Source organism: Manis javanica, chromosome 15 (genome assembly GCF_040802235.1).
Source record: "Manis javanica isolate MJ-LG chromosome 15, MJ_LKY, whole genome shotgun sequence".
NCBI lineage: Eukaryota > Metazoa > Chordata > Mammalia > Pholidota > Manidae > Manis > Manis javanica.
In genome coordinates this window covers 7,229,316-7,256,857 of record NC_133170.1, presented here as the reverse complement: position 1 = coordinate 7,256,857, position 27,542 = coordinate 7,229,316, and the positions used below count along the sequence as shown (strand labels likewise).

The window sequence follows — 27,542 nt, the reverse complement described above, 5'->3', positions numbered from 1 at the left end:
TTCTTTTATTTTCTAATAAGACTAAATTTATTCAATACCCTAGTAAAAGTTTTGATTATAAGTATCCAACAGTATAAAAAGTACAAAACAGATTTGTAGATTTCTAATATATTAATACAAAGTGCATGACTACATACAGTACATCCTACAGGCAGAGAGAGGTGGAAGGGGAAAAAGACTGTGGTTGAGGTCTAGTAATAAATAAATAAATACAGAAGTAGAGATGATCCATATTATAGTATATTCTACCACCAATACTGCAGCCAAAATGTACAAAAAAAATTTAAAAACCTTTTCAAAAGAACTCAGGAGGAAGATGGTAATGGCTGGGACTCTTGGAATACACCTCAACGGCTGTGGGAGAGCCGGCCCGACTCACTGTGTAGTCTGTGCATATGGTGGCTTGTAGTTTTTTCCAAAAGGAAGAAAATATAAAATTTTAAGTTTCAGATTAAGAACTATAAAACTACAGGGTGCCCATAAAAAGTGGCTCACTCATTATTTATACCATCCAATTTTTTAAATCCAGTTTCAAAAATAAGCATTGAGTCACGTTATTGTAAGGCAGGCTGATCCTCCCTCATGAAATCTGAATGGGGGTATATATACTGTTCCTGAACTTTTCGAAAAGAGGCAATGAGGGCACTCTGGTTTGGGTTCAAGTAAGAGACTCTTAGTGATGGCTTCAGTCTCGCAGAGCTCCGCGACCAGGATTTATCACCTAGTATCTCAGCATCAGGACAAAGCCTGACTAAAAGAAGCCAAACCAAAAGCAACCCACTCAGCATTCACACACACCTCTTTTCTTTTAGTAGAATTAAACTTTAATATAGTGAAAAAAAACCCAAAACCCTAATAGGCTAAAACAAGTCAAACAACCACTCTACACAGATAAAACCTTCACAAAGGTCAACTGAAGTAATCCAGAACTAAAACTGAATTGTGCAGATTTTCAATGAAGTCACCGGTCATGTAACACAATCGAGTCAATTATTTACACACTCAACAAGCCCTCTAAGAAATGTGCCCCAAGAAGCATTCACCTTTTCACTTGTGCCATCCTGAAGATTTGCACACCGTGTTTCTCAGATAACATTTTTAATAGTGTGTTCTCTACCATGTGGTGATGCTTTGGTACTATTCACTTAGGACTGCTCATCCTGAAGGCTTGACACTTCCCCAAGAGGAACTCTGATTCTGCTTTACAAGTTTCATATAAAGTCTTTATCAAATATCAGTACGGAGGGAGGTGACACGGATGCAACATATACAGTCAGGTTACCTCTCTGTATGTTTAAAAATTACTCCTTCAAGGTTTTTGCAAGAGAGCTTAGTCTGTCCTGCTTTTAATATTCAGTAGTACAGGTTTGAATCATCAGAACCTAGGCAAGACCTTATTATTTCAAAATTATTAACAACTACCTCTAGGGGCAAGTCCATGTTACCGAGTTATGGCGAATTTATTACCATGAAGGAAAACAAGTATAGCCAGCCATTTTTTTTTAAATGCCCCAACCACTGCTTCTCAATATAGAAAGACTAAAACTACGTAAGTTTATCATACAACAAATCCCATCTCTGTCCCCTGAAATTCCCCTAGTTTCAATCATTAGAAGGGGATTAAAAAAAAAAAAGACTTAAAGAGCACTTTACAGCAGCATTCAGCTTTCCTATGAAATACTCAGCATCTTAAATATTATGTACACTTTTTTTCTTTTAGTAAGCTAGACACTGGCTTCAGAGTTTGTGGAACTGGAAGAGAAATAACCCATTCAAAACTATTCTAGAAATTGTCTTTTGGCAGAATAGCAGGTAATCCAGGTTAAAAATATCAGGATTTTGTTGCTCTGTTTCCTTTCCAAAATGTAGATGGTTTTCTGGTTCCCCTTCTGCAAACACCTCAGTCACCACTCCTGGGTGGAGATGGGCAGAGGCTCTGGGCCCTGCTCCTCCGGCTTCTCGGCAGCTGCCTTCTTATTGCTGCAGCAAGGCTTGAAGAGATGTGTGTCGATGAGGACTTCCCCAAAACGGCCTTTATAGATAATCCCACAACATATTTTCTGTCTAAAAGAAAAAAATGGAGAGAGCGCAAAATAAATTAACATGCAGGAAAACAGGAATACAAAAGAAAAAGAAAAAGAAATCTACATTCATCACCATAAATCTGACACAATCGAAAGGTTCCACTTCCACAATCTCACCACATTCCAAACGAACGGGCTCCTTAGAGGGACCCCAATTAGCTAGGGAGTAAGAATTACCCAGGTGCTTTAAATCTCACACTGGAATCTCATTAAGCATTAAGAGGAAGAAGGCTTCTGGAACACACTGGTTCCAGAGGCTGCTCCTAAAGTTGTAAACCGTTTCCTCCAAAAATCACCAAGTCTCGAAAGAAAAACAGCCACAATCAACAGGCTGATTCAGCTAATGGTTTATTTTAATACTAAGTAGATAAAAACATATTCAAGTATTAGCAAATATACATTAAGATTATGCATTAGAAAGTGACAACATACATGGATCACATACTCTAAGGTGTAAAAATGGTCTCTCCCTATGAAGTCCCCCTGCACGCCCTTCCCCAATTCCACCCCATCTCATTCTCTCCTTAATATTAGGTATGCACCTTCACTCACAGCATGCACATGAGGGGAACACACAATTTATCCATCCACTCTCCTTAGGAGGGGAAAATTTCTATTACATACACTCTGTACATATCACTGTATCCAAAGGTTCTTTCTAGGTTGTTGCCATGATAGAAATGGGAACATGTTTATCTTCACTCGAAAATGCCAATTACTTATCAATGTGGTCCTCTTCTATTCCAATTTTACTAAAAGATTTTAAACCCTGAGATGAAACATTAAAATTTATCAAGTATCTTCAATGTACCACTCAGATGACAGCATTTTTTCCCCTCCTTTAGAAACTGTCAGTGTGGCTAATTGTTATTATTTCATTTTCTAATGCTTAAACCAATCTTAAATACTGAGAATAAATTTAATCTGGTTATGATATACCGCTTCTGTCAAGTTACGTTAGCTTCATAAAAGCCTTGGGGCCTGTGCCCTCTCATCTGTAATCTGAAATGGCCCGTCCAAGATTCATTTGTTTCTGGAATGTTTGCTAGCACTTGCCTATTTGGGCCTGGGATTTTTTGAGGGAACACTTTTTGGCCACAGAATCAATTTCTTCATTATGAGAATTCAGGTTTTCTGTTTTTTTTCTTGAGCCAGTTTTGGTTAACTGTCTTCTTCTACTGATTATTTTACCTGTATGTTCAAATTTATTGGCACACAGATGTTTATAATATCCTATTGTCTCTAAATTTCTGCATCATCTACAGCTAAATCTCTTTTCTTACCTTAGATGCTCATGCATACATGAACGTAGCTTTTCCTTGACCCAGTGTTTCCCTCTAGTAATTTTTTTTGGTCATGTCTTTTTCAAAAAACAACTCTTGGCTTTACTGATCCTATTCACTGTGAACTGGTTTTCTACTCCATTTATTTCGACTGAATTCTGAGGATTTCCTTGCTTTTACTTTTTTTTAATACTGGGCTTCATTCACCTTTAAACTGGATACATATCACTTCATTTATTTTTAGTGTTTCTTTTCTAAGAGGCATTAAAAGGCATCAACTTTTCCTCTGCTTCTTTGATTTCATATCTCATGTTTTGAATTGTAGTATGTTTTGGTTGTTTTTTTACTTATAAAGACTTCCTGACTTACATTACACATATTCCCCTTTGATACATGACTTCTTAATTTACAAACACATGGAGGTTTTCTATTATCATTTTGTTTTATTACTTACATTTCTAAACTCTCTGCCCTTCCCTCTTCCATAGTTTTTACACTTTTATTTTTATTCAGTAATTACATAGTTCATCAAATCCAATTTATTTATTCTTAACAATGCAAACTCCTATCACTTCTATTACCTTAACTTACATTACTGTAGTTACATATTTCTTTTTTTTTTTAACACCCACAACTACGGTCACTTTAAACCATCCGTGTTCATTTAAATTTACCTAAATATTTGCCGGTTTACTTATCTTTTTCAGAATTTTAATCTGGGGTCTCTTTTCCCAATTGAATCCCTGAAGAATTTTCATTACTGAGGGTCAGCTTGGCAGCTAACTCTGAATTTTCTTTTCTAGTCAAAAGTCTTATGCCCTCTGTTCACAGGGTATTTTTGCTCCACATATATAATTCTAGGTTGACAGCTATTATCTCTTGGCCCATTCAAGATATTAATCTGTCTTTTCTGGCTTCCTTTGTTCATGCTGTGAACTTATCTTTGAGTTTGTTGTTCCTTTGAAAATAATGTCTATTTTCCCACTGCTTAAAGATCTACATTGTCTTTCAAGTTCTATAGTTTTAATTCTATGAGTCAATTTTCTTCACCCGTAAGATAATTGCTTACTATGCTGCTCATAATTTGTTAGTCTTCCTGGATCTGTGAACCAGAAAATCCTTAACCACTTTCTCTTTTGAGTATTTTCTCTTTCCTAGTCCATTATCTTCTTTTTTTTTTTTTTGACTTTGAGGTCCCATATTCACTTAGCATTTGGTCTCAGGTTATTCCGTATTAATTGCCCACTTATCAATGCATTTTCAAAAACTTAAAAAATACATATTTCTAGACATTTTACTTTTCTCAGTGGGAGAGGTAGTGGGAATGAATGCCCAGTCTATTCCACTGTAGGAAATTTAGGTTACCTAACATGACTTTTTTTAAATCAACAGGAAAGGCACACAAAAACCCAACTCTCAGCTCAATTCTTGCTTAATCCAACTCTAACCACGTGTACTATCAGCTGTCTACCAAATGCCATTTCATTGCTAAGTGGGAAACTGCTGCCTACAATTTAGGTTTGCTGGTTAGAAAGAGGTTTTCTGTTGCTTTTACCTTTTCCAGTATGTAAGATCTAAAAAGGAAAAAACGGGTGTTCTGTTAGAGCCAGAAGCCATCTCTGTATCTGAGCCATCATCTGACTGGTTACTGTAACAAGGAGACTGAGCGGGAGAGGCACTTGAGGTGGTACTATGAGCATCAGAATCTGCAAGAGAAAAAAATGTGTTATTTCATTATATACAACTAAGCCTCAGCGTAAGAAAACTGAGTTAGTAAAAAGAAGAAAAAGGAAGAATGTGTTTTCTATTCGCTACTAATTTGAAGGCATCTGTATTAAAATGTTTCCAAAAGAAAACGACCTAAGCTTCCAGGAAGATGAGAGTATTGACACACTTCTCCCCATTCCTCCTGCTAATACGTACAACTAAAAACTCCAGGCATTACACATAAAACAAACCTAAAGACTCTGAAAGCTGCCAACAGACAGGGAGCTCAAGACCCAGGGAAGAACACAATGGTGAGTCCCCTAGTTTTTCTTCTAACCTCAGAAATCCCAGGCAGTAGCAACCCCAGGCAGTGGGTGCCAACCAAAAAAAAAAAAAGAGGACCGATGCCTGCTCTCTCCCTGAAGGCCCAGGAGGGGACAGCCCAGGAAGAGGGGGACTCGGACTAGACAGAGCCAACCTACTTTGGCCGAATACCAGAAACAAAACAGGCCCCTACCCCAATCCACCCTGGCAAAGACCAAGTGCAGAGCCTAGATTTCCCTCCTTGAGAGACTGCTGTGAGGGCCCCCCAACACCCCCCAGTGGTATCAGAAGGGCCCTCCAAAGAAGCAGGACCTCCGGCATGGCCCAAGAGGAATGGGAGCAGCCCACCCTGTGGGGCCTCACCTCCCATGCCTACCCCCACCCCCACCCCCAGCCGGGAGGAGCTACTCCCACCTCAGACAAAGAGTGGGAAACCTGACTTCTCAGACAGTAACAAGGGGGTGCCCTGCCTCCACCCTCCTGCTGGAGAAGTGTCAAAAAGCCGGTTACAACAGAAATTTAAATGAGACCCAGAGTCTCATAACATAATTAAATGTCTAGGTTTCATGCAATCAAAAACCACATCATATCTGCAACCCAGATCTCAAAGTGAATGAAGAGGCAAATAGATAATAACTTATCTGCCATAAAGCAGTCACAACAGAAGTACTTCAGTGAGCCATCATGAACACACTTGAAACAAATGAAAACACTGCCTCAGTAAATAGGTCTCAGTAAAAAAGGAAAAAAAAAATTGAAGTAGAACTGAAATTTTAAAGAAAAAATACAATAAATGAAATACAAAGTCAGTGAATGCGCTCAACAGCACAATGAAGGGACAGAGGCAACGATGAGTGAACTGCAAGAAAGAAGAACAGAAATCATCCAGCCTGAACGACAGAGAAAACAAATGAACAGAGCCTTGGAGATCTGTGGGACTGTAACAGAACACCTACATCTGTGTCACTGCAGGCCCGGAAGGACAGAAGAAAGAGGGCAAGGGTGAGAAAGTACTCAAAGAAATAGGATGGCCGAAAACTTGCCAAGTTTGGCAAGAGACAGAAACCTATAGATTCAAGAAGCTGAGCAAACCCCAAAGAGGATACACCCACAGAAATCAGTGCCAGGACACGTCATAACTCACCTTCTGAAAACTGAGGACCAAAACCTTGAAAGCAACTAAAAGAAAAATGGCACCTTACCTCTAGGGGAAAACCACAGGTCCTGGTTCAGTTAAGGAATAAAGACAATTCTTCAAATATAATTTGAACATCATCTAGGATATTTACCCTCAAAAGACTTCATATAAATTTACAAGGCTGCATGCAGTTGCTGTGCTTCATGGCTATATATACTACTATTGTTCCACAGCAGCAGCAGTATCACAAATAGTGGTTGAGCCTACCACACATCTTACCTTCAGCTAAAGACTTCCCCCTCCCAGGATAGGTGGCTACAGCAAGCCTCCAATTCAGCGAACCAACCAAATATTAAGTATCTACTAGACATCAAATCCCATGTCATATCCTTCATGGGAAGAAAAAGACTAAACCTAAACAGAGCTCACAAGTGTTTTGTAGTAACACAAGTTTATATAAAACAGCATAAAATCAGGTATACCTAAGAAAGCACCATGAGTGTTTTTAATACATTCACTTTATTCCAATGTATGAATAGCTTAACTTCATAAGAAACAAAATCCTCAAAGACTTGTATAGTCTACTGGAATGTTTAAAAGACTTTTCAGCTCTAAGCTCAAAGCTCACTACCCTAAGAAGCGCTTCCTATCTATGATCCACTTGAAAATGCAGTTACTCGACCATTTCCTACCTATAAAAATAGCCATTTCACATAGTTTAATCCAATACCTGGAATACTAGGATACAACTAACTATACAAATGCAGTTAGGGGGAAAAAACTCTTCTAGAATGTAGATTCAGAAATCCCTCAAGGATCTGCAATTTTTTAAATCTTAAAAATAAGGTAGGATCTGGGAAGGCACAAAGGGGTATTAGACAGTACAGGCTGGACAGGGAGGATAATCAAAGTCATGCAAGCAGAACACTAGGCACAGGAACGGACCGACTCAGCCCAAATATTCTTTGCCTAAAATAGGACCTCCAAAGACTTGCTAGATATTTTCAAATTTATTTTACAGCAACCAGAAATCACCGTGGATTTCAGAGAGAAGGATGACAAGAAGAATGGCTAACAGTTACAATGAAATGTTTTGTTTTACAAAACCCTTTTTTACTTGATTATCCCCATTTCTCTGATTAGGAAATTGTGGTTAAATGTGGTTAAATGTTAAGTGACATCAGAGTCACATATCTGTAAGTGTCAGGAACTGTATCAAATCCAGATCTTCATTCAAGCTCCAGGTCCACTGCCTTTCTAGTACACCACAAAGGAAAGAACATCTCAAAAAAGAGGAATACAGGTCAGGTAAGTGCAGAATACATGGAAGCAAATAATTAACCAGAGGCAGGGAAATCATTTATGGGTGATGTATACAAATTCTAATTATCTCAAAACTGTTATTTCGTACACAGACACTAGCAATTCACAACACACCTGAGAAAACCCAGTTACAGAGTCTCCCAAACCCAAACCCACACACCTTTTCAAAGGGACTTATTTTTAGTGTTCAACTCCTCCACAATACAGCTTTATCAGAAAAATCTTAAATTACACTGGACATATTCCCTTAGATAAGGCAAAAATTAGGTTATCACTTTCCCTATAAGTAAAGGGAGGAGGCTAAGAACATACATGAATAATTAATTCCTCTAACCTTGCTTTTACTTTTTTTAATACTGGGCTTCATTCACCTTTAAACTGGATACGTATCACTTCATTTATTTTTAGTGTTTCTTTTCTAAGAGGCATAGAAGAAAAAATTGCTATTTCCCAAATGTTCGTGAAAGCATCTAGTGAGCATGGAGGGTAAGTTAAAGGTGGTCTTTTCCCTTGCCTCCCCTGTGATACATCGTTAAGAAAGGACACACATAATTTTATTTTACCATAAATATACTCAAAATATTTTAGCCAAAGATTACATAAATCCTCAGAGTAGTAACTAGGACTAGTAACACCCGCTTACGAGGAGAGCACAACATTAGCAGAAGACCTGGGAGGACTTCAGAGACCTGGGCATTGTATTTTCTACCCCAGCTACTGCAGAGCAAGCACAGGGCTCCAACTCAGACAAACTCAAGGTCAAATTCACGCTTCCACTCATTAAGACACCTGGGTCAAGGTTAAATCAACACTCCCTACTTCCTATCCTAATATTGAGGTAATTATGTATGTACAGTATTCAGTACATATACCAGAATGCTCAAGATGATAGGGCTTCTTTCCTCACTGTACCTATCAGTCAGTTTAACTTTCCTTTTCCATTATTCTAAAACAAACATTGACTGAAAGTATTTTGTCTACACAGATTTTTTTTTTAATCCTGAAAATTCCAATTCAGGACCCATATCTACAACCCGTATCTATAGTTCTGGAAAAAGTTCTGGAAACAGTTTATTCCTAACCCATGTGGCCACAAAATCTGACCTGACCTGAACTATATAATTAGGTAGCAAAACCTGACTAGCCTGTAGATGTGAATACATACATTCTTGCTGCAGAAACACTAATGTATTTGATTTAATAGTGCTGCTTCAGACCCCCCCTTCCTGCCTCCCTGGGGGAGGGGGGGTGATACAAATGTTATGTAATAATATTACATGCCCTGCATTTCCTTTTCAAAATCTGAAATCTCATTCCCAGATAGAGAAGTTACCACTAAGGTGCCCTCCCACCCCAACAACTTCCTATGAAGAGTCCGTAGACCTGATATTAGTCATTCCTTTCTCGTTCCATCATCCCTCACAACACACACTGCCCGCTAAACCTGAAAAGTCCCGAGGCTGGCTTTACCGGAATATAGGTGTGATATGACATCTAAAGCTACTTCCCAGAAAATCTGGGCTTTGCTCTCAGATTATCTACTAATCATGTACACACTGTTCTGCACATCTCCAAGCCTCAATATCCTTAAGCATAAAATCAAGTGAACAAGCTTGACAAATTCATCAAGAAAATTAAAATTTGAATTTAAATTAAGTAAATGATTTAATTTTAAAAATCAATAAAGAAAGGAATCAGAGTGGTCAAAGTGGTCTCATCACAGTTTGAAGAAATGGCCAGCTAGTGCAAGTCCTTTTATTCCATCAAAATCAGGTAGCGTTCCAAGATTTCATAATAATAAAATAGTATCTCTACCAAGTCAATATTGCATTCCAACACTTTTTTTATAAAATGATCCCTACATACCAAATGCCCCACCCAGACAAAAATAAAAACAAAACAACTATCCTAAGTACTCATCAGTATCAAACTTACTGTGACGTTTAAATTCCTTCTGCAGTTTACTGATCTGGTTGCTTTTTATCCTGTTTCCAGACAGAGTTTTCACTTTCTTTGGTTTCAATGTAGTCTTCAGACTGGGTCCTGCCCTCGCATCTACCACCTGGAAGAAAATACTGAATATTTAATACCATTTAAAAAATGACACCTCTGTATTCCTGCTCAACAAATGCCTATTTAAAGGAGTCAAATTTGAGAACCAGTTTTCTATTCAAGAATGTTTGACAGCCATGTGCACTTTTAATCACCACATGGTATTAAAGAATAATTTACCTAGTGTTTTTTTTTTTCTTCAAGTAGTCAATGCCAAGAGACTGCTGGGCAAAAAAATTTGAAGAAATTGATGTATGGTGAGACCCAAGTAGGTTAAGAAATATGAAGCCAAACAACAACTAAAGTTTCTCCAGGATCATGTTTTGCAATTTTCCAAAAAGCCTTCATACACTTTTATTTTACCTTCACTACAAACCATAAGGGGGCTATTTTTGTTACTCTAAATTTTATGATGAAGGAAAATGAGAAATTGGGTATTTTGCCTGATTTCACCAGGCTAGGAAGTGGCCCTGGGTGGGCAGGGAAGGGGTCAAGACTCAAATCAAGGTTTTCAGATCTATGCTTTATGCTCTTTCACCACATAACCTTAATCTAAGGTCATTTACATGATGGCAATGGCATGTTCTCCCACAGTCTAGCCCTGTGTGGTCCCATTCTCATGCATTCATTCCCATTTTCTATTTGCAGATTTCTACCCTTATGTAAAAAGGTCGCCATCACTTCAAAACCACAATTTGGATTTTTCTCCAGATAATGTATTAATTACAGAAAAACTCACTTTTTTAAATGTTAACAGATCTACAGAAACCTATCATAATAATGCAAGATTATCATCAAAGGACAGTATAAGGCTAGTGTAGGAGAAAAGATAATGAGTAAACAAATACCTGATTAAAAACAATCTGCATACATGTCATGCATCTCCTGAGAGCTAGCATATAGAAGGATTAAGTAAGACTTAACCACGCTGTTCTGGTCATCCAAAGTTATTTTGTCAAGAATCTAGTATCATCATAAAGTGAACAGGCAAACAACACACATTTACATACCAGTTTGATCTCAACTAGATTAAACACAGAGAGTAACAGTGACTTCCATGTAACTGAGGGATTATGATGTGTTACATACATTCTCACAGCAGCTCTAGGAAACAGCAATTATCTTTGCACTTTATACATAAATGTGGCTTGCTCAAAGTTCACCACTTATAAACGGTGAAGGAAGGACTCGAATCCAGTTCTGATGCTGAATGCATGTGCTTGGTAGTACCCACAGGAGTTGGGATAAAGGTTCTCCTAACAAATGAAAAAAGGATCCATGTCTACTAAACTCTAGGAATTTCTAGGTTAATCTAAAAAATATGTGAAATGTACTATGAATCTCCAATTTGGCGATACTGGATACAGCCTTAGGGAAATGTCACACTGAGCTAGCTAGTTTGCTCTGAAACATGCCAAAAGGTTAAGTGATTCATATTTGAGCAACAGCTAATGTTTTCCTTTATTTTTTTCAAACTTTTTCACCCTATGGACATATTACTTCCTAATTAGGAAGAAAATTGTTACTTTGGATGTAACAGAGGTATAAAGGTAAGATGAAAGATGAACTAACATGATTCCAGTTTTTTTTTGATCCTGCTGGCAATTTCTTCCATCTTTTGACAAGCAGGACACAGGCATTGCAGATGTCTCCTGAACGAGTCTCATGCAACCTGGTAAGAAATCAAACCTTTATTATTAAAGAGTCCACAGATAATAATAAAGATTATCATCATTAAATAGTTCATATGAGTACAGTTCTTTCAGAAAAACTATTTATAGTTTATATATGCTATTTCTGATTGTCCTGGATAATCCAATTGTTACTGTAATATATTTAGGAAATATAACTTTTAGACCAAGTCAGTGTACTATAATTAGTCATTTTAAAGAATGTTTTTAAAATTAAAAATTAGAATTTAAGATCTAAGATCCTAGTCACCATGGTTTTAAACGATGCTGTCAAATTAATCTTTCTTGAAATGTGTAGGCACTTCATAAGCAACAAAATGCTACCCTTTAAGTAAAATAATGTGTCCTGATGCTCTAGTTTCACAACAAACAAAACCAGAGAGGCATTGTAACTTATAAAAAATTATTGTATCTGCATGGAGGGGAAGATCTATAGGACTAATCACCAAGCTGTTTTTTAATTATACTGAGGAACTTTGATTTACTACGTTTTCCCTGTATTGTAAATACAAAAAGAAAAATACTGATTTTTATTATGAATAAAATTGGAAATAAATACATTGAGAAAATTTTAATTTAAAGAAGGCCACGTTGGTGGAGACTTTTTTGTTGGAGACTTTTTTGTCAACATTCAAAATAACTGAAGTCCAGGATTAACAATAATCAACAAATGTTTTGATAAGAAAAAGTGGTGAAATTAATTTCTAACATGGGATAATGGTTCAACATTTAATATTTTATCAAGCATTTGCTGAAAAGTAAATTCCATTTTATTAATCAGACGTTTGTTGTCCAAGGATAAATGAGAAACAAAATTATAAAAAGCTACCATAATCTGATAGGTTTCAAGACAGAACATTATGTCTTGTTAGTATCCTCAGCAGGTTGGGTTAAAATGTATTTCAATGATTTAGAAAAACAATACAAAAGACAGAAAACTGTTGGAGGACAGCTATTTTAAAATAAGAATAAAAGTAGCATTTTGAAAATCTCTTTATACATCCTGAAGTTAACAAGAAAAGGGTTTGTTTGGTTTTACCTACAAGGGGCTTCACAATTAATTTGCTAGTTCCTGAAAAAAGCCTGTCAATATTTAAGCACAAGGGTCTTAAAAAAGCCTAGATTTGAATATAAGTGATTTTAATTATTAGCACATTGCTCCAACCAGTCCCCTTGCTTGGAAAATATTTCCATATGCTGGGATATTTTTCACTCTAAGAACAAACATTAAAAAATGACACCTCTGTATCAGTTGGATCTTACCCAAAACAACTCTGGAAGTCCTTTTCATAGCGTTTACTGTCGGTGAATCGAGAACTGGAGGACTTAGCTCTGCAAATACAGCAGCCCTCTATACTCCGGTACATCTTTGGCTTGTGAAAACCAAACATCTTCTCTTCTGAGCAATAGTCTGTAAAGCGAAGAATGGACACAGCTTTGTTGAGGGCTATACCAGAGACCACTAAAGGGGAGCTCTGCTCTACCCACCCCCAGCAGCAACCAGGTATTCCAGGACCAACAGGTTCTGGTGAAGACCTCCTGGATCCACCTCCATTTTTGACAGCAGTACAACTGCAAGCAGTATGAAACACACAGAATAGCTCAGTTGTTTAACAAGCCCTCGACTACCTCCTTGTACCCTCCTTACAAACACTTGTTTTAAAAGTGGAGGAAGGGAAGCATTTTTTTTTAAAGCAAAATTTTAAGTAGAAAATACAACAGACTCCCCCAAAATCCTATAAAATGATGGAATCATACACAATGAAGGACACGTCCTAATATTTAAGCTAAGGCAATGCCTTTAATTTTGCACCTTTGCATTAATGTAATTCCCCTCTGGGGAAGTTTTGAGCATTTACCAAGATCACTATTTGATACTAAGCACACAAGTAGCTCACTCACTATGCATCAACCCACAATGCTCAGAACTATGGGAAATGAGAGGGGGGATTTCTTCTGTGATAAATGGGAAGTTCTAAGCAGGCAAGCTGGCCCTGAATTGAAACTGCTGAAAGGAGGGTGTAAAATTCACAAGAATCCAAGGTCAGAATTCAGTAATAATTTCATTAATCAGTAAGACAAATTGAGGATGAGCTCTTGTTGCCTGAGGTCTGCCCCTCAGTTGAACTCCTTTTCGGCGTTCTTCTTTGAGGCTCCGTGAGCAGTTAATAACAAGAGGCAGATGACCAAGAAATGTACAGTAAGATAAGGTGATTCCCATGATCAAAAAAGGCTCAACATCAAGCAAGGGAAGGAAGAGCCCTTAGACAGCAAAAATGTAGCTGGCAGTAAATTTGCACCTTAGCTCTAATTAAAAATATCCAAACCAAGGGCCAACTTCACTGGAGTATCTGGTCTAAGAAAGGGGATAAAAGGGCAACGAATACAGAAAAGTCCAAAGGGTAAGTCCAGAGGGGGTATGTGTGTGTATGTGTTAAGGGTACAACTACAAATTATCACAAAAGCATTATATAAAGCATCAATAAGAGAAAATTATTAGTACCAATTAATTTGTGTCCATAGTTTTAAGTTATAACTGCACAGCACCATCCTTTAAAGTTCTTTTAGGAATATACTCAAATAAATGAGTAAAACAAATATTTGTTTTAGGATGGATGATCTTGACCCCATTCCATTCCAATGCTAGTTGGTGAACCAAAGCAACTAAACTATGTATAAAAGTGATTCAGAGAAATAACCAAATATACAGGCTTTTTGTTTCTGTGTGTGTGAAAGAGATTGAGGGTTTCTGAAACACAGACATCATTTGTTTTTTCAAACAGATTTTATCAGCAAATAATTAGCTAAACACTACCGCTTTCCTATTGTACATCATGTTCTTTCCTCCTTGGTAAGGGAGGCAAGCAAAGGAGGGAGACGGGGTGGGGCAGCAGACCACTGCTGCATTTCAACAGTTATGTCTAAGTAACAGTTAACTTCAAAATTTAAGAACTGGTAAAGCAAGAAAACAAAATATTCCTAGTAGATTAAGTTAACTGTTTTTATCGAATGAAATACTTGGGAATTTGATTTTCTTGAGAGGAAAATAAATAAGGAAGGTATTCTATAGTAGGCAAGAAATATAGCAAGGCCTGTGAAAAAAGGCAAAACATTTCAGTCTAACAACCCACACGATAAATGAAAAGAAAATTGCCTGTTGAAGAAAATAGTCATGTGTTGCTTTGGAAAAAATAATACCAAATGGCACAGGATTACGGAAACTTTAAAAAAGAAGTGCTAACACATGGGGGGGAGGAGGGGACACAGGAAAGGCAGTATATACAGAGAAGACAAGTAGTGATTCTGTAGCATCTTACTACGCCGATGGACAGTGACTGTAATGGGGTATGTGGGGGGGACTTGATAATGGGGGGAGTCTAGTAACCATAAAGTTGTTCAAGTAATCGTACATTCATGATATCAAAAGAAAAAAATTTTTTTTAAAAATTGGTCAAGTCAGAAAGATTAAAAAACTTACAAACTCAAAAAAAAAAAAAAAAAAAGAAGTGCTACGGAAATAATAGTTACTGCTTTAATTTGCCCATTGCTGTTGTGAGGCAAAAATGTAAAGTCTTTCTAGTCCTCCTACCAAACTGCAGGCTCTCCAAATTCCCCCCAACACCCTCCACTCCCATCAAGGTCGAAAGTCCACAGTTCCTCTTACAGTTGCCAGGCTCCATCAATAGCTCTAGGAAACTTCAGCCTCCCTTCCCAGCAAGGACAAAGGAAGTACAGCCAGAAAGGCCAGTTCATTCCATGAACACACAGACAAAATCCTATTACAACAGATAGATTACTATCTCTACCCTCACCATCCCCTTCCCTCCCCACAAGTAAAACTGCCATCCCAACTATATGGCATTCAGATCATCTCCAAGATGAAAACTACCTTCACTGAGGCTGGGTTTGACCAAGAAGCCATCGTTTGTTGCGGTCAGTACGCCCGCAAGCCGTGAAGGAACGCCTGGGCCACAGCTCAGCACTGACTCTCCCTTTCATCAGCAGCTACTCTGCATCAAGTATTTATCTTCAGTACAGTTTTCTTGTTTGGTGGGGATCTCCACAAAACTTACCCAAGTCCCCACAAGGGATGCCACTCTTCAGTTTGGGAACAGTCTTCTTAGACATCAGCGTAAATAAAATAGCCTGTTGCCTTCTGACTGATAGAACTTTAGGTAGCTGTGATCTTATGTTTGTCCTGACATTATTTCTTCTGCCTAAATATCTGAGAGGGATTGTAAATCCTACAGCCCACCCTCTTCCAGGCGGTGCTAAGCGCAGTGAAGTGGCAGGCACTTGTCCTGATGCAACACACAAGTGGCCCATGAACCTTTTTATGGATGATTACTTAATAAACCTATTAAACCCTTTCTGAGCTTATTCCCACACTCACTCGAGAGGCACCTGGGAATCTGCAGGAAATACACAGGGGTTTCATTTTGGGCTTTGTTTACAGCAACCCAGTTAAAGCAGTAGTTGGTGTTTAACCATTTTGAGCTTTGGAGAGCCCAGAGATTAACTGAAACTATTTTCACAACATCTATGGACCCCACTAATGTTTTGAAAACAACAAATACCCTACCTAACCTCCAGAGGGAACTAGGGGCACAAAATGGCTCAAACCAAAGTCCTACATATTTTGAGAGGGTGGCAGGTGGGCACAAGGCACAACATGCCTTTAAACTTGGGATTTCTATTATTTCAAAAAACCAGGCAGCTCTTTAGAATACTTCCTTCCTAGTCCCATATTTGTGCCACATTAAATGAATCTTTCAAATCAATCTATTCCATTTATTCAAATGATACTGTGAGCTATATAAAACTACCTGTAACTTCATCTATTCTCATAAGCATCACATCAATCAGCACCATGTTTTCAGAGGAGCTAATGCCACCTGCTTCCTGAGGGACAGTTACAGATCTGTGAGAGTGAAACCCATACAACCTCACCCTTACGTGCGTCTGAAGAAGAAATTAAGCTTTAAGATAAAAGCCAAAAATCAGGACAGACTTAAAATGCTGATTAAAAACTGTCATTTGTCTTCTAAAAGTAGACAGTGGTGATGGTTGCGAAACTCTACAAATATATATATACTGAAAGCCACTGAATTGTACACTTTAATAGAGTCAATTTTATGGTATGTGAATTGCATCTCAATAAGCTTGTGCTAAAAATAAAAATAGATGAAGTGAGGAATTCTCCTGTCTTTATTCATCTTTGTAACTTCAGCATGTAAAACAGTGCCAGTCACTTAGTAGGTATTCAATAAATGTGTGGATTAAATTTTTTTAAAAGTTGTCACTTGTACTAACACTTCATGTGTTAAAGTAATGCCTTGACATTATTTCTTTGGCTACTGTCAGCCAAACAGCCACAAATTTTTTAAATACTCGAACAGTTAAAGACAAATCAACCATGTAGAAATTGTTGTTCTGTCCAACTTAAATTCAATCTCCCAAAGTTGAAAAGATTAGTTAACTAAGTCAGCAAAAACCATGAGAAATAACTGCAATTATATGAACAAAATACATTAAAAACAAAAGTTAATATTTAAAAATCCAACTATTAAGTCTAAACATTTTGTTCGATTTGTTGAGATTTCTTCTACTTTAAATTTAAATAAATCTAATGGTCAACTTAATGAAAAGCAGGGGATGGCAGTGTTAGTATTGAGGCAAGGAAAGGGTGGAATAACCACTGTGTGTCAAAGATCTAAAGGGGCCAATTCTGATCCAATCCAATCAGAGTATGAAGCCCAAGAGCAAGGACAAGGTCTTATTTCACACGTGATTCAACACACATAAGGGAAGTTTACTGAGTGCAATGTGATATAAATGGGAAAGAAAGGAATCTTTCACCACAGTAACCAATACAGAAAGGATGCTATTTAAGAAAATTTTCTGGTAATTGCAAACTTAAATTCTAAACTTAAAGATGATCTCATACATTTTAGCAATATTTGATTTTAAGCTCCAACTAGGAAATGCAAATTTTAGAGTTTTCAGTAACCTTCTTAATATGGAATTAGGTACAATGAGGTGAAGAACTTAATTCTGCAGAGTAGTTTGTCTTTCAAATCTTATAAGGGTTTTAATTCAACATTCAGGAAAAGGACAGGTTATTGTTATGATAAATGTAACAAATTTATTTAAATAGATTTAGGCTTACCTTAGTTGGTATGCTTTGAAGGACACCAATAGTTCCTCCAATATAGTTAACTTTCCCAGTTCCACTTTCTAAATTCCTTCTGGGAAGTAAAGGCTTTTTTATATTCAAAAATACGTTTCAAAACTCAAAAATGCCACTGGATGGACTAGATAGAGGAAAACTCAGAAGGAAATATGTCAAAGGTGACAAATCAACTTAATGGTTAATTTCACATTTGTCCATACCATCCTTGCAACCTCCCAAATTTAAGTATTCCTAAATTAAAGTGCTTTTAGTTTTCAGTAGACCAAAACCCTAGAGCTTCTAATCACTTTTTTTTTTCTAATCATCACTTTTTCTTTCTAAAAACCAACTGGCCTACACTTAAAAAATATACAAGATTATGAAAGCAACCTAAATGTCCATAAATTCTCAGACTGGTTAAACTATGGTGTCTTCATACTACAGAATACCATTTCAGCCCTAAAAAGAATGCAGTAGATGTCTGACGTGTGCAGGGAGGGAAGAGCGGAGATATCCTGTTCTGTGAAGTAAGCAAGTTGAATTAATAGAGAGTCTAATCCCACAGTATGTTTCTAAAATGGGACCTTAACACAAACTGGCTTTCAAAATGAACTTTTAAAAACTAGTAACTAGTGACTGCCTGAGGAGTGCAAGAATTAAGGAAGCTTACTTTCGTTTTTCCTATAAGCTATTTTTTCCAGCAGGAGTGCCACACCCCAATACCTTAGTTATCATCACACCTTGACTTCACTGAAGAGGAATCTGAAAAAGCCCAGAGAACTTAAATTTCCTCAAAGACCTACAGAGAGAGAGATGCACGTTAGCAAATACACTCCACAGGAGACAGTACAGAATGGACCAGTAAGATTAGAATAGACACAGAGCAGAATGGGAAGGAAACTGCAGAGCAGAAACAAGCAAAAGGTTTGTAGAGCGGGAAGGAAGCAGCAATGAGCAAAGACAAAGGACCCAAGCAACCAAAGACAACTTTGCAGCAAAAGCGATCCATTTCTTTAGAGCTGAACTTTAAATGACAGGATGATGGGAAAGGAAGAGAAATAAACATGAAAAGCCCTTGTGCTGAAAAGCTATGAGCAACCTTGAGTTGCTGTTAACTGGTAATGCCACCCTCCACACCATTTTAGTCAATGGTAGGCTATCTTTAATCACATATGAGTACAGCATCCAGTAAACACTGTAGTGTAACTGGAGCAACACTCTACACAAAAAGGTCAAATAAAACTGTTTTGTGTCCTCCCCGTGCTAGGCGCTTGGTTGCAGTTTTCCCCAACAATGAGATGTGTTTACTCGGAGCTTACGGAGAGCCATGGAGCAATTAAATACTATTATTTCCTCTTATCTACTTCTAAATGATGAGCCCATCTCCCAGCATCAAAAGTTCTGAATTTCCTTTTTTTATTGTTAAGGGACAAATTTAAACCTGCCTGAAGGAAAACTAAGAAAGGGGTGGTAGACCCCAACTTGTCTGTCAATACCTTCTCCAAACATGCACCCCACCCAGTCTCTGAGAAACTGTATTTATAACGGTGGCTGCCTATGGAATCCACACTTAGCATTAGAGCCTAGAACTCATCAGAAATAAGTCTTCAGGTGAAATAGCAGCCTTAAAACACACACACATCTCTGAGTTCTAGATATTATTGAAAACAAAATGCTAGGTCCTCCCATTTTAGTAGTGTGAAAAAATACTCGGTATCCTAATTCTAAATTCTAGATATTAAGAGCGATTCCAAGGGACAAGAAAGTTGTAAAGGCTGGAGAGATGGTGTGTATTTGTTTTAAGGGATGATTACGAGTTAGGAAATACAATTATTTCGAGTCTGGTGAAAAAGGCACTGTAACAAGTCAAGTTGGAGCCCATTTTCTGCTTTGTCTTTACAATTTAATAGGAAGTCACTTCTAATTTTATTTGACCCTCTGTAATATTAGAGTGGCTGTAATCTCACTTCTGCTTTCCAGGGATGCTGTGAAACAAGAGTATGAAAATACCAGTGTATGTATACCCTTTATTTCCTTGACTTTATAAGACTTCACATTAAAGAATAATATAAACTCTGTCACAGGACATGTCCAACAACTTAAAGTGAGGATAGACTCTTGATCTTGGAAGGTCTTCTTTTAAACCCAGGTCTGTGGGAAAAGAGGAAATTAACCTTTTCAGGTAGACTTTAAGGGCATGAAACTGGACAATATTCCTTTCTGTGAAGCTGTTCTCCCATTTTCAAGCGGACAAAAATGTTAAGGAAGGGGGTATTGCAGTACACACTTGTTCTGACCCAAACCTCAGGAACATTCAATGAACTCAGATCCTTTTCTATTTCCTCACCTATAAAATAAGGATAAATCCCAACTCTCAGTAATATCCATAAAGCACCAACACAAGGGCTGGCAATCTAATAGACCTTTAAATGCACTGAATGGACTGTATTCTAATCTTCTCTTCCAAACATGTTCTTCTGTGTTCACTGATCTCAGTTATCATCCACAGTCACACAAAATAGGCTGGAAGTCAACTGCGCTCTCTCCCTTCTCACCCTCTGCATGGCCACACCACTGTCCACTACAAAGTCCTTGGAGACTTTCCTCCTTTCTGCACTTCTCTGGTTCAAGCCCATCCCATCCCAGCTGATTCCGTCCCTCATCGTGTTGCTTCAACTCCTGTCACAAACTCATAACAGACTCACTGTATCCTTCAAACAGGTGGTATCTTCCTAAAGTTCAAGTAGTAATCAACCCTTCCAAGGTACCAGTACTGTTTCTGAATAATATCTAAACTCCTTGGCAAGAAATTCAAAGCTTTTCAGGATCTGGTGCTGCCTACCAGCTGTTTCCAACTTGCAATTCTGATATTCCCCAAACCAACCTTAATAACTAGCTACATCTCTACTCAGATTGTTATTTCTGCCTGAGATACTTTCTGCTCCATCCCCTTAACCTTGGAAACTCTTTTAAGAATTATTTAGTTTTACAAAATCCTCCCATTATCTTATTAGAACACCTAACACAGGATTTCACATACTTATTCACTGTATTATCTCCTCTACTCAATGATAAACTGTTGTAGGGCAGGAACCAAGTTTCATATTACAACCAGGTGTTGACTGTACATAGTACACAGAAAAAAGTGGAATTTGCAAAATACCCCAAGAGTGGTGTAGACAAAATAGACCTGAATGTATTCTTAAAGGCAAGGAAATGGTGCCTACAACGAAGATGTGAAATAAAAAACTGGTAATTTGAATAGTCACTTCTCTTTAACAATCAAGTCTACAGACTTTATGGGGGGAAAAAACCTGTGAGGTTTAAAGATTTCCAGGAAATGTAAATCAAATGAATTAATTGGAGAAGATTAGTAGTAAACAATTCAATGCTTTCACAACAATTAGCAGAAAAAACATTTATTGCTTATTTCAAGCAGGCTTGTGGGAGGAAGGAAGGGATTAGAATTGTGTAGGGTGAAATGAGTTTTCAAAATAAGAGCAATTTAAACTAAATCAGTCTTGCTACAGCACAATTGTAAGCATAAGGAAAAGAGTAGAAGAGTGTAACAGAAGGGCATCCCTCAGATTTCAAGGGCTTTGTCACCTGCCAAGGAGCCCTGTATCTTATGTTCTGTAAGCAGTAGAGAGCCATTCAAGAATCTGAGAAATTTAGTGGCTTAACTGAACACCTTTTGTTTTACTGTCAATTCTTCTCTTTTCCACAGTACCTTTATTTCTCTCTATACAATAGCTTTAAAAAAGATTGTATCAGTTATATATCATAGTTCCCCCTTATCCATGGGTTATTCATTCCAAGACCCCAGGGGATAACTGAAACTGCAGATTGTACAAAACTCTATTACGCTATGTTTTCTCCTACACATACATACCTCTGATTAACTTTATAATTAAGCTCAGTAAGAGATTAACAATAATATCCGATAATAAAATAAAACAATTAAAAAAAATAGAGCAATTTAAACTCAGCATACATTAACAAGCAATTAAAAGAATGTAAGCCAAATCAGACCTAAAATAATACGTGGCAACAACTTAAATACAAAGCTAGAAATGAATTATTTTAATTCAATTGCAAATTTTCTACTTGAATGTGTCATAGCAAATGTGCCTGTGACTTATGTATTTCTGGTGCAAAAAGAGAACCTCCCTCCCTTGGAAACAAACTCCCCTTCTTTTGGAGTAGATACATTTCCAGGTAATTTCCATAATACAGGAAACCTTAGCTACAGATTCAATGTAAATAGAAACTGGGCAACCAATTAACAGCAAAATATTTTCAGTTTATAAACCACTCCCACCTCCCAGCATTGAAACTATCCAGGACTCTTGCAGACAGGAGAAATCAGGAAGAAAATGGGATTTTCTAGATTTCCATAGGACTTTTTTGATGCAAAATGGTTGAATCAGAACTGGATGGGCAACCAGGAGCTGAAAGGCAGTGTCTGCCCAGAACCAGTTTCTGAAGGTGGGGGAGGAGACCAAAGACACTCATTCTTTCCACTCAACATTTACCGAGTATTTCCTCCAGCAACGTAACTGACCCAGGCCTCAGTTTTTGTCTTCTGTAAAATGTCTGCTTCCCCAAGTAGTGAGGACAACATCCATTATTTACCAAGCACATTACCTGCTCATTTACAACTCTATGAACTAGGTATTCTTTATTATTGCTATTTTTCAGATGAGAAAACCAGACCACAAAGTGACTTATTTAACATGATCACAGCTTTGGAACCTAGGCATTCTAACCCCAGGGATTTCTGAACTAACCTAGTGCCTCAACAAATGTGTTCCCTTCCTTCTCAGCCTGTTTTATTCCTAGCATCTCCCTAAGGAAAAAAGAAAATGTCATGTTTTTAAAGCAACCTACTGTCTGCATGGGAAAAAATAATTCATTTCTACTCCTAACAGCTTACGTAGTTTAGACTTCATATAAGCTTAAATTTTCCCCAGTGAAAAACTTACTTAATATGGAAATCAGCCTCAAATTGCTTGTCTGACATAGAAATCTGCTCAGTTTGGGCCCCATGAGCCAAGTTTTCCCAGAGCCTGATTACAACTCTGGGGGAAAACAATTGACCATCCATGTTCCAGATCTACTGAATTAAGAATAGTGTGCAACACAGCAGCCTTGAGGCCTGCTGCCTACCAAGGCTCTAGAATAAACCGTGTAGTGAACTTTTCATCTCTAGCCTCCCACAAAGTAATGCAAAGAGAAGGCAGTAGACATTGTGTGCCTTTCCTACTCTCAACTCGTCATCTCCATCACACATACCATCTGATATTCAAAAAAAATTATTAAGCTCTATATATTTGAAATTTCCCAGTATATTAAAATTCTAGCTGTAACTCAGTTATGAAATATTAAGAAAACCAAAGAACCTCAGTGTTATTTGCAAAGCACCTCATATGCATTTTAAATACAAGACGTAGAGAAATAACTGCCCTAAATTGTTTAATCCAAAGTTTTTCATTTTTTTCTTGACATGTTCTTTCTATTCACTTCAAATGTACAGTTACTAATATTGGTTGCCTTTAGGTATTTGTAATTTGGTCAACCAAAACTTGGAAGAAATGTGTTTAGTAACAAAGCAATGAATAACACAAAATGGATTTTGACTTGTATGGATTTCTTGGTTTGGGTGTGGCATCTAAGGACACCATTATTTTTCAGTAATGACCACTTTTAGATTCTAACATTGAAACATGACCCAAAGGAAGGAGAAATCAGGAAAGAAGCAACAGACACGGTGCTGCTTATCAGATGTCTAGACTGCAGGCAAACCCCAAATACCAAAGAAGCACCCATGTGTCAAACGATCTCAGCTATGCCTGGGGCCACATACCGGAAAAAAAAAAAAAAAAAAGTTAGCTTGAAAATAAAATCTAAGAGGATAACCAGAAGGTCAACCCCAGTGCACAGGAACTAGGAAGAAGCCAGCGGGGCTAGCTGGCTATTACCGTGTGTCATCCCCTGACCCTTTTCCTCCCCATCCCCCACATAAAATCTCCCAAGGCCCAACTCCCCCTGCGTGACGGCTTCTTCAAGGTCATCCTAAGATCCACGAGCCAGGCATACACACACTTAGGGCCAAGAAAGACCCCCCATTCCCTAAATCACCAAATGCTTTAACTGCCATCAGGCTTTTCTCCAACTCCACCAGAAACAAACTACGAAGGTTTAATTTATTTAGATTGAGCAACTAATAAACGTGTTCAGTTTTGCAATATAAATTATTAAAAGGCTTTGTAAGTCTGGCAAACTCCAGTTCAAAAACAGGTGCTTTCAGTGCACTTTTAATGACAAGGTCAAATTTATGTTTAATTACTGAGAGAAAAACGGGAGAAGGGAGAATTTTCTTGACCTTCCTTAGAACAACGGGGAGAGGAAGGGGCTGCTGGGGTGGATCTGTCTCGCACGGGGTCCATGTTTGGCTAAACAGTGGCTGGTTCCCAGTCTTCCGAGTGCCTGTGGCAATCCAAGGTTAGAGCAAGAAAAAAACACAAAGAACGCTACAAGGGTCACAGTTACGAGAACACGCTGCGCCGCCCTACACCCCGAGAAACCAACGCCCCCACCAAAACAAGCCTCGCCCCCACCGGGTCCCCTCCTGCCCGTAAACACAAAGGCCACAGCGGCACGCACCGCTCGGCCAGTCCTCACTTCCCTTTGTAGGGCAGCCGGGAGCCCCGAAACTTCCCCAGTGGGGCCCCGGGCGTCGTCGGGGCTGGGGCCCCGGGCGTGCGGGCGCGGCCCGGCCGCGGGTGGGGGTGCTCGCCGCGCTCGCCCGTCGCCCCGAGAGCGGCCGAACGCCGCCCGCGTCCCCCCGCCGCCCCCGGGCCCCCCACGCCGCTTACCCGCGGGCCCACGGCGGCGGCGGCGGCGGCGGCCGGGGAGACGCACCGAGGCGGCAGCTAGAAACGCTCCCGGCGGGCTTGTCGGTAAACAAACTCCTCGGCTCGCGAAGAAAGTTCGCGCGGAGGGCCGCTCGCCGGGGCGAGGGCCGCGCGAGGCGAGCCGCCCGCCTCACCTGCGCCGGAACAACGGGCCCCGCGCCCGCCCGCCCGCGCGGCGCCTCCCGCAGGCCGCGCCTCCCGCACGCCGCGCCGCCGGGGCTTGTTCCTCCTCATGGCTTTGCCCTGACGTAATTCAAACATGGCAACAGTGCGACTTCAAAGGCGAATCCGCAGACCTCCCAGACGCAGGCTCCGGGCCGCGGGGGTCGGGCCGAGGGCCGGGGGCCCCCGCTCTCCCGGCCGCTCGGCCAGCGCAGCCGGCCCCGGGCCCAGCGCGGGGGGCCGCGAGTCCGCCGCCCCCTCCCCGCCCGGAGCGCGGGGCGCGCCGCCTCCCCCGCGCCAACAGGGCGCCTCGCACAAGTAGCTCCGCCAAAGTTTGCCCGCGACGGGCCGAGAGGCACAAGCCCCTCCCGAGACTCGCCCGAACTTCGGGGGGCCCGGGCCGCGCGGCCCCGCACCCGGCGGCCGCCCCGAGCGACGGCGGGGCCCGCACCCGCACATGCGGCTCTTTGTTTTGTCCGGCCGGGCGCTGCCTACGCGCAGCACCAGCGATGTCGGATTGTTTCTCGGGGGCGAGACCCGCGGCCCTGCCCTCCGCCCTCCCCGCAGCCGCGAGCCCTTTCAGTCCGAGTTCCGCGCAGTCCGTGGCGAGGAACGCCCGCCTGCCCGCCCCGCACCGGAGGGGAGTTGGCGACTTTCACTCTGCTTTTTAAACTGGCAGGACGCCATCATCGGCAAATCATTGTCCTGCCGGCCGGCCGGCCCGACAGCGCCCGCACCTCGCCGCCGGCCGGAGCGGGGCGCTCGGGCAGACCGGGGGTCGCAGCCCCGAGCACGTGCTGGCACGTTCGGCACAAAAAGCCGAGCCCCGAGTTCTCGCCCTCCTTCCGCGCCCGCGCCCCCTCGCGCTGCCGGGCCGTCCCAACCGCCCACGGCCGCCCCGGGGAGCCGCCGCCGTGGCGCCCCCATCCACGCCACAGGTGAACGGCCGCCCGCAGAACTTGGGGCTCCCCAGACGACCGGACGCGCCGCCTGGGCGCGGCCGCCGGGAGCCGCGCTGCTCGCGAGCGGCCGCGTGTCGCTCTCATTGTCGCAGCCGCATCGCTCCGGAGTCGGGCCGGCGTCGCCAGGCCGCGTGCACCCCAAAGGCCGGCCTCAAGCCCCGCACGCCCGCCAGCTCGCGAGGCGACGGCAACTTAGTCGCCGGGCGAATGGCGCTTATTGTCCTCCCCGTTATCAAACACGCGCTGGGGGCTGCCATCAACTCCACCACGAGGGGCCCCAACGGCGCCGAGCACCCCCGCGGCGCGCGCCCCCGGCGGGGCGCGACCCGGGGGCCTCCGCGGTTGCCACCCAGGCGTCCTCCCCTCGGGCCTCGCAGCCACCGGGCTCCTCCTCGCCAGGGAGCTACGCCCGCGAGGAGGCATTGTCACCTTCAACGCGGAGCCCTCAACTCCAGCGACTCCTCACCCGTTGCCAGGCTCCCCTCGCGGCCCCCACCAAGACTTTCGGTTTGCCTCGAATACCCCTCCCCAGTTAAAAAAGACACCCTAAACATGTGTTTCCAGAAGAATCGGAGGGTCTGAGGATCGCGAAAAGAGCGCTCCAAACGATGCCATCTCCAAGACAAAACTTCCTGGGCGTGTGTGTGCGGAGAGGCCGGGAGGTGGGGGAGGCGAGAGAGGAAAGAGCACTCCGCAATCAAAGCCGCGGGAGGCAGTTTCGCACCAGAGTAATGGTTCCAGGCACTCACCTTCCAAAAGCAGACGCTCCACGCGCACTAACGTTCCCGGGGTGCGGAGTGCACGCCAGGCCAACCCCCCTCCGGTCGCTCCCTCCTCCGCCGCCGCCTTGTCCTGCAAGATTGTCTCCTGCACTTCTGCAGTTGCTACCGCCGGCCGGGAAGGTGTAGATTCCGCTTTCCCTCTGCGCATGCGCGGCTCCCCGTACAAAATTCTCCTGAATCGAGCTTATTTGCATACGGGCGCGCGCGCGCGTCCAGGGCTGGGAGGGGAGAAGGCCCGGCGACCGCGCGCGCCCCCGGGGCCGCTATTGTCCTTTTAAGGGGAGAAGCGCGCGGCGCGGGAAACGCGGCTGCCAGAGGGAAACGGGGGCGGGGACTGCTTACTACGGATGACGTCACGTAAACAAACGCCCCCTGACTGCGGGCGGTGGCGAAGGGGGCGTGGCGCGACGGGAAGGCGGAAAGGATACCAACCCAGGAGAACGCGGCGCTGCGGAACTTGCTTTCCTACCCTGAAGTTCTTGGGGTGCACCGTTTTGCGTTGAAAAATAGTTTCGAAAACTGTGCAAAATTCTCACACCTGTACCCAGTCTCCAGCCTGAGGTGACCGGAGAGGTGGTCTTGAAAGCATCCAGACTGAATTTATGCGTCTCCCACGTCTCCTAAATTTTGTTTGAATTTAGGTTTTTGAAGCTTTTTTTTTTTTTTCCCAATCCTCTGGGGCCAACAGAGGTTTCGTTTTAATGGGTCGTTTAATAAAGTCCCATTTGACGCTCTATGCATTCGCTAACTCCCGCCCTCCCTCTTCAAAGTAACCCAAACCATACCAATCCAATTTTTTTCCTCCACTTTGGCCTGAAGATTTCAAGCCCGTTCGACCTGAGTGGTTGTTAATTTCCGTGGGAACCGTGTTGCTTTCCTAAAAGACTAGTCAGTGGAAAGCCAGTAATCTAGGGACGTGCATACCTCCTCTAGCTGCTGGTAAAG

At 41.3% G+C, this 27,542-nt stretch overlaps 1 protein-coding gene across 3 annotated transcripts; it reads right to left on the bottom strand.

Moving 5' to 3' along the window:
• On the bottom strand, positions 1-26,762 carry SINHCAF (SIN3-HDAC complex associated factor). 3 transcript variants are annotated; one of them, XM_037020349.2, is made up of 6 exons: positions 26,565-26,762; positions 12,866-13,013; positions 11,484-11,583; positions 9,795-9,921; positions 4,923-5,073; positions 1-2,064 (listed from the first exon to the last, which is right to left on the bottom strand). In XM_037020349.2, exons 1-6 carry the CDS (start codon positions 26,743-26,745, stop codon positions 1,905-1,907), a joined length of 867 nt encoding a protein of 288 aa, XP_036876244.1. In that variant the 5' UTR covers positions 26,746-26,762; the 3' UTR covers positions 1-1,904. The 3 variants fall into 3 exon arrangements, with proteins under 3 accessions (XP_036876244.1, XP_073080069.1, XP_036876245.1); XM_073223968.1 differs by lacking the exon at positions 26,565-26,762 and adding an exon at positions 26,282-26,304; XM_037020350.2 differs by lacking the exon at positions 26,565-26,762 and adding an exon at positions 24,653-24,806.
• Positions 26,763-27,542: the final 780 nt, after the last annotated feature.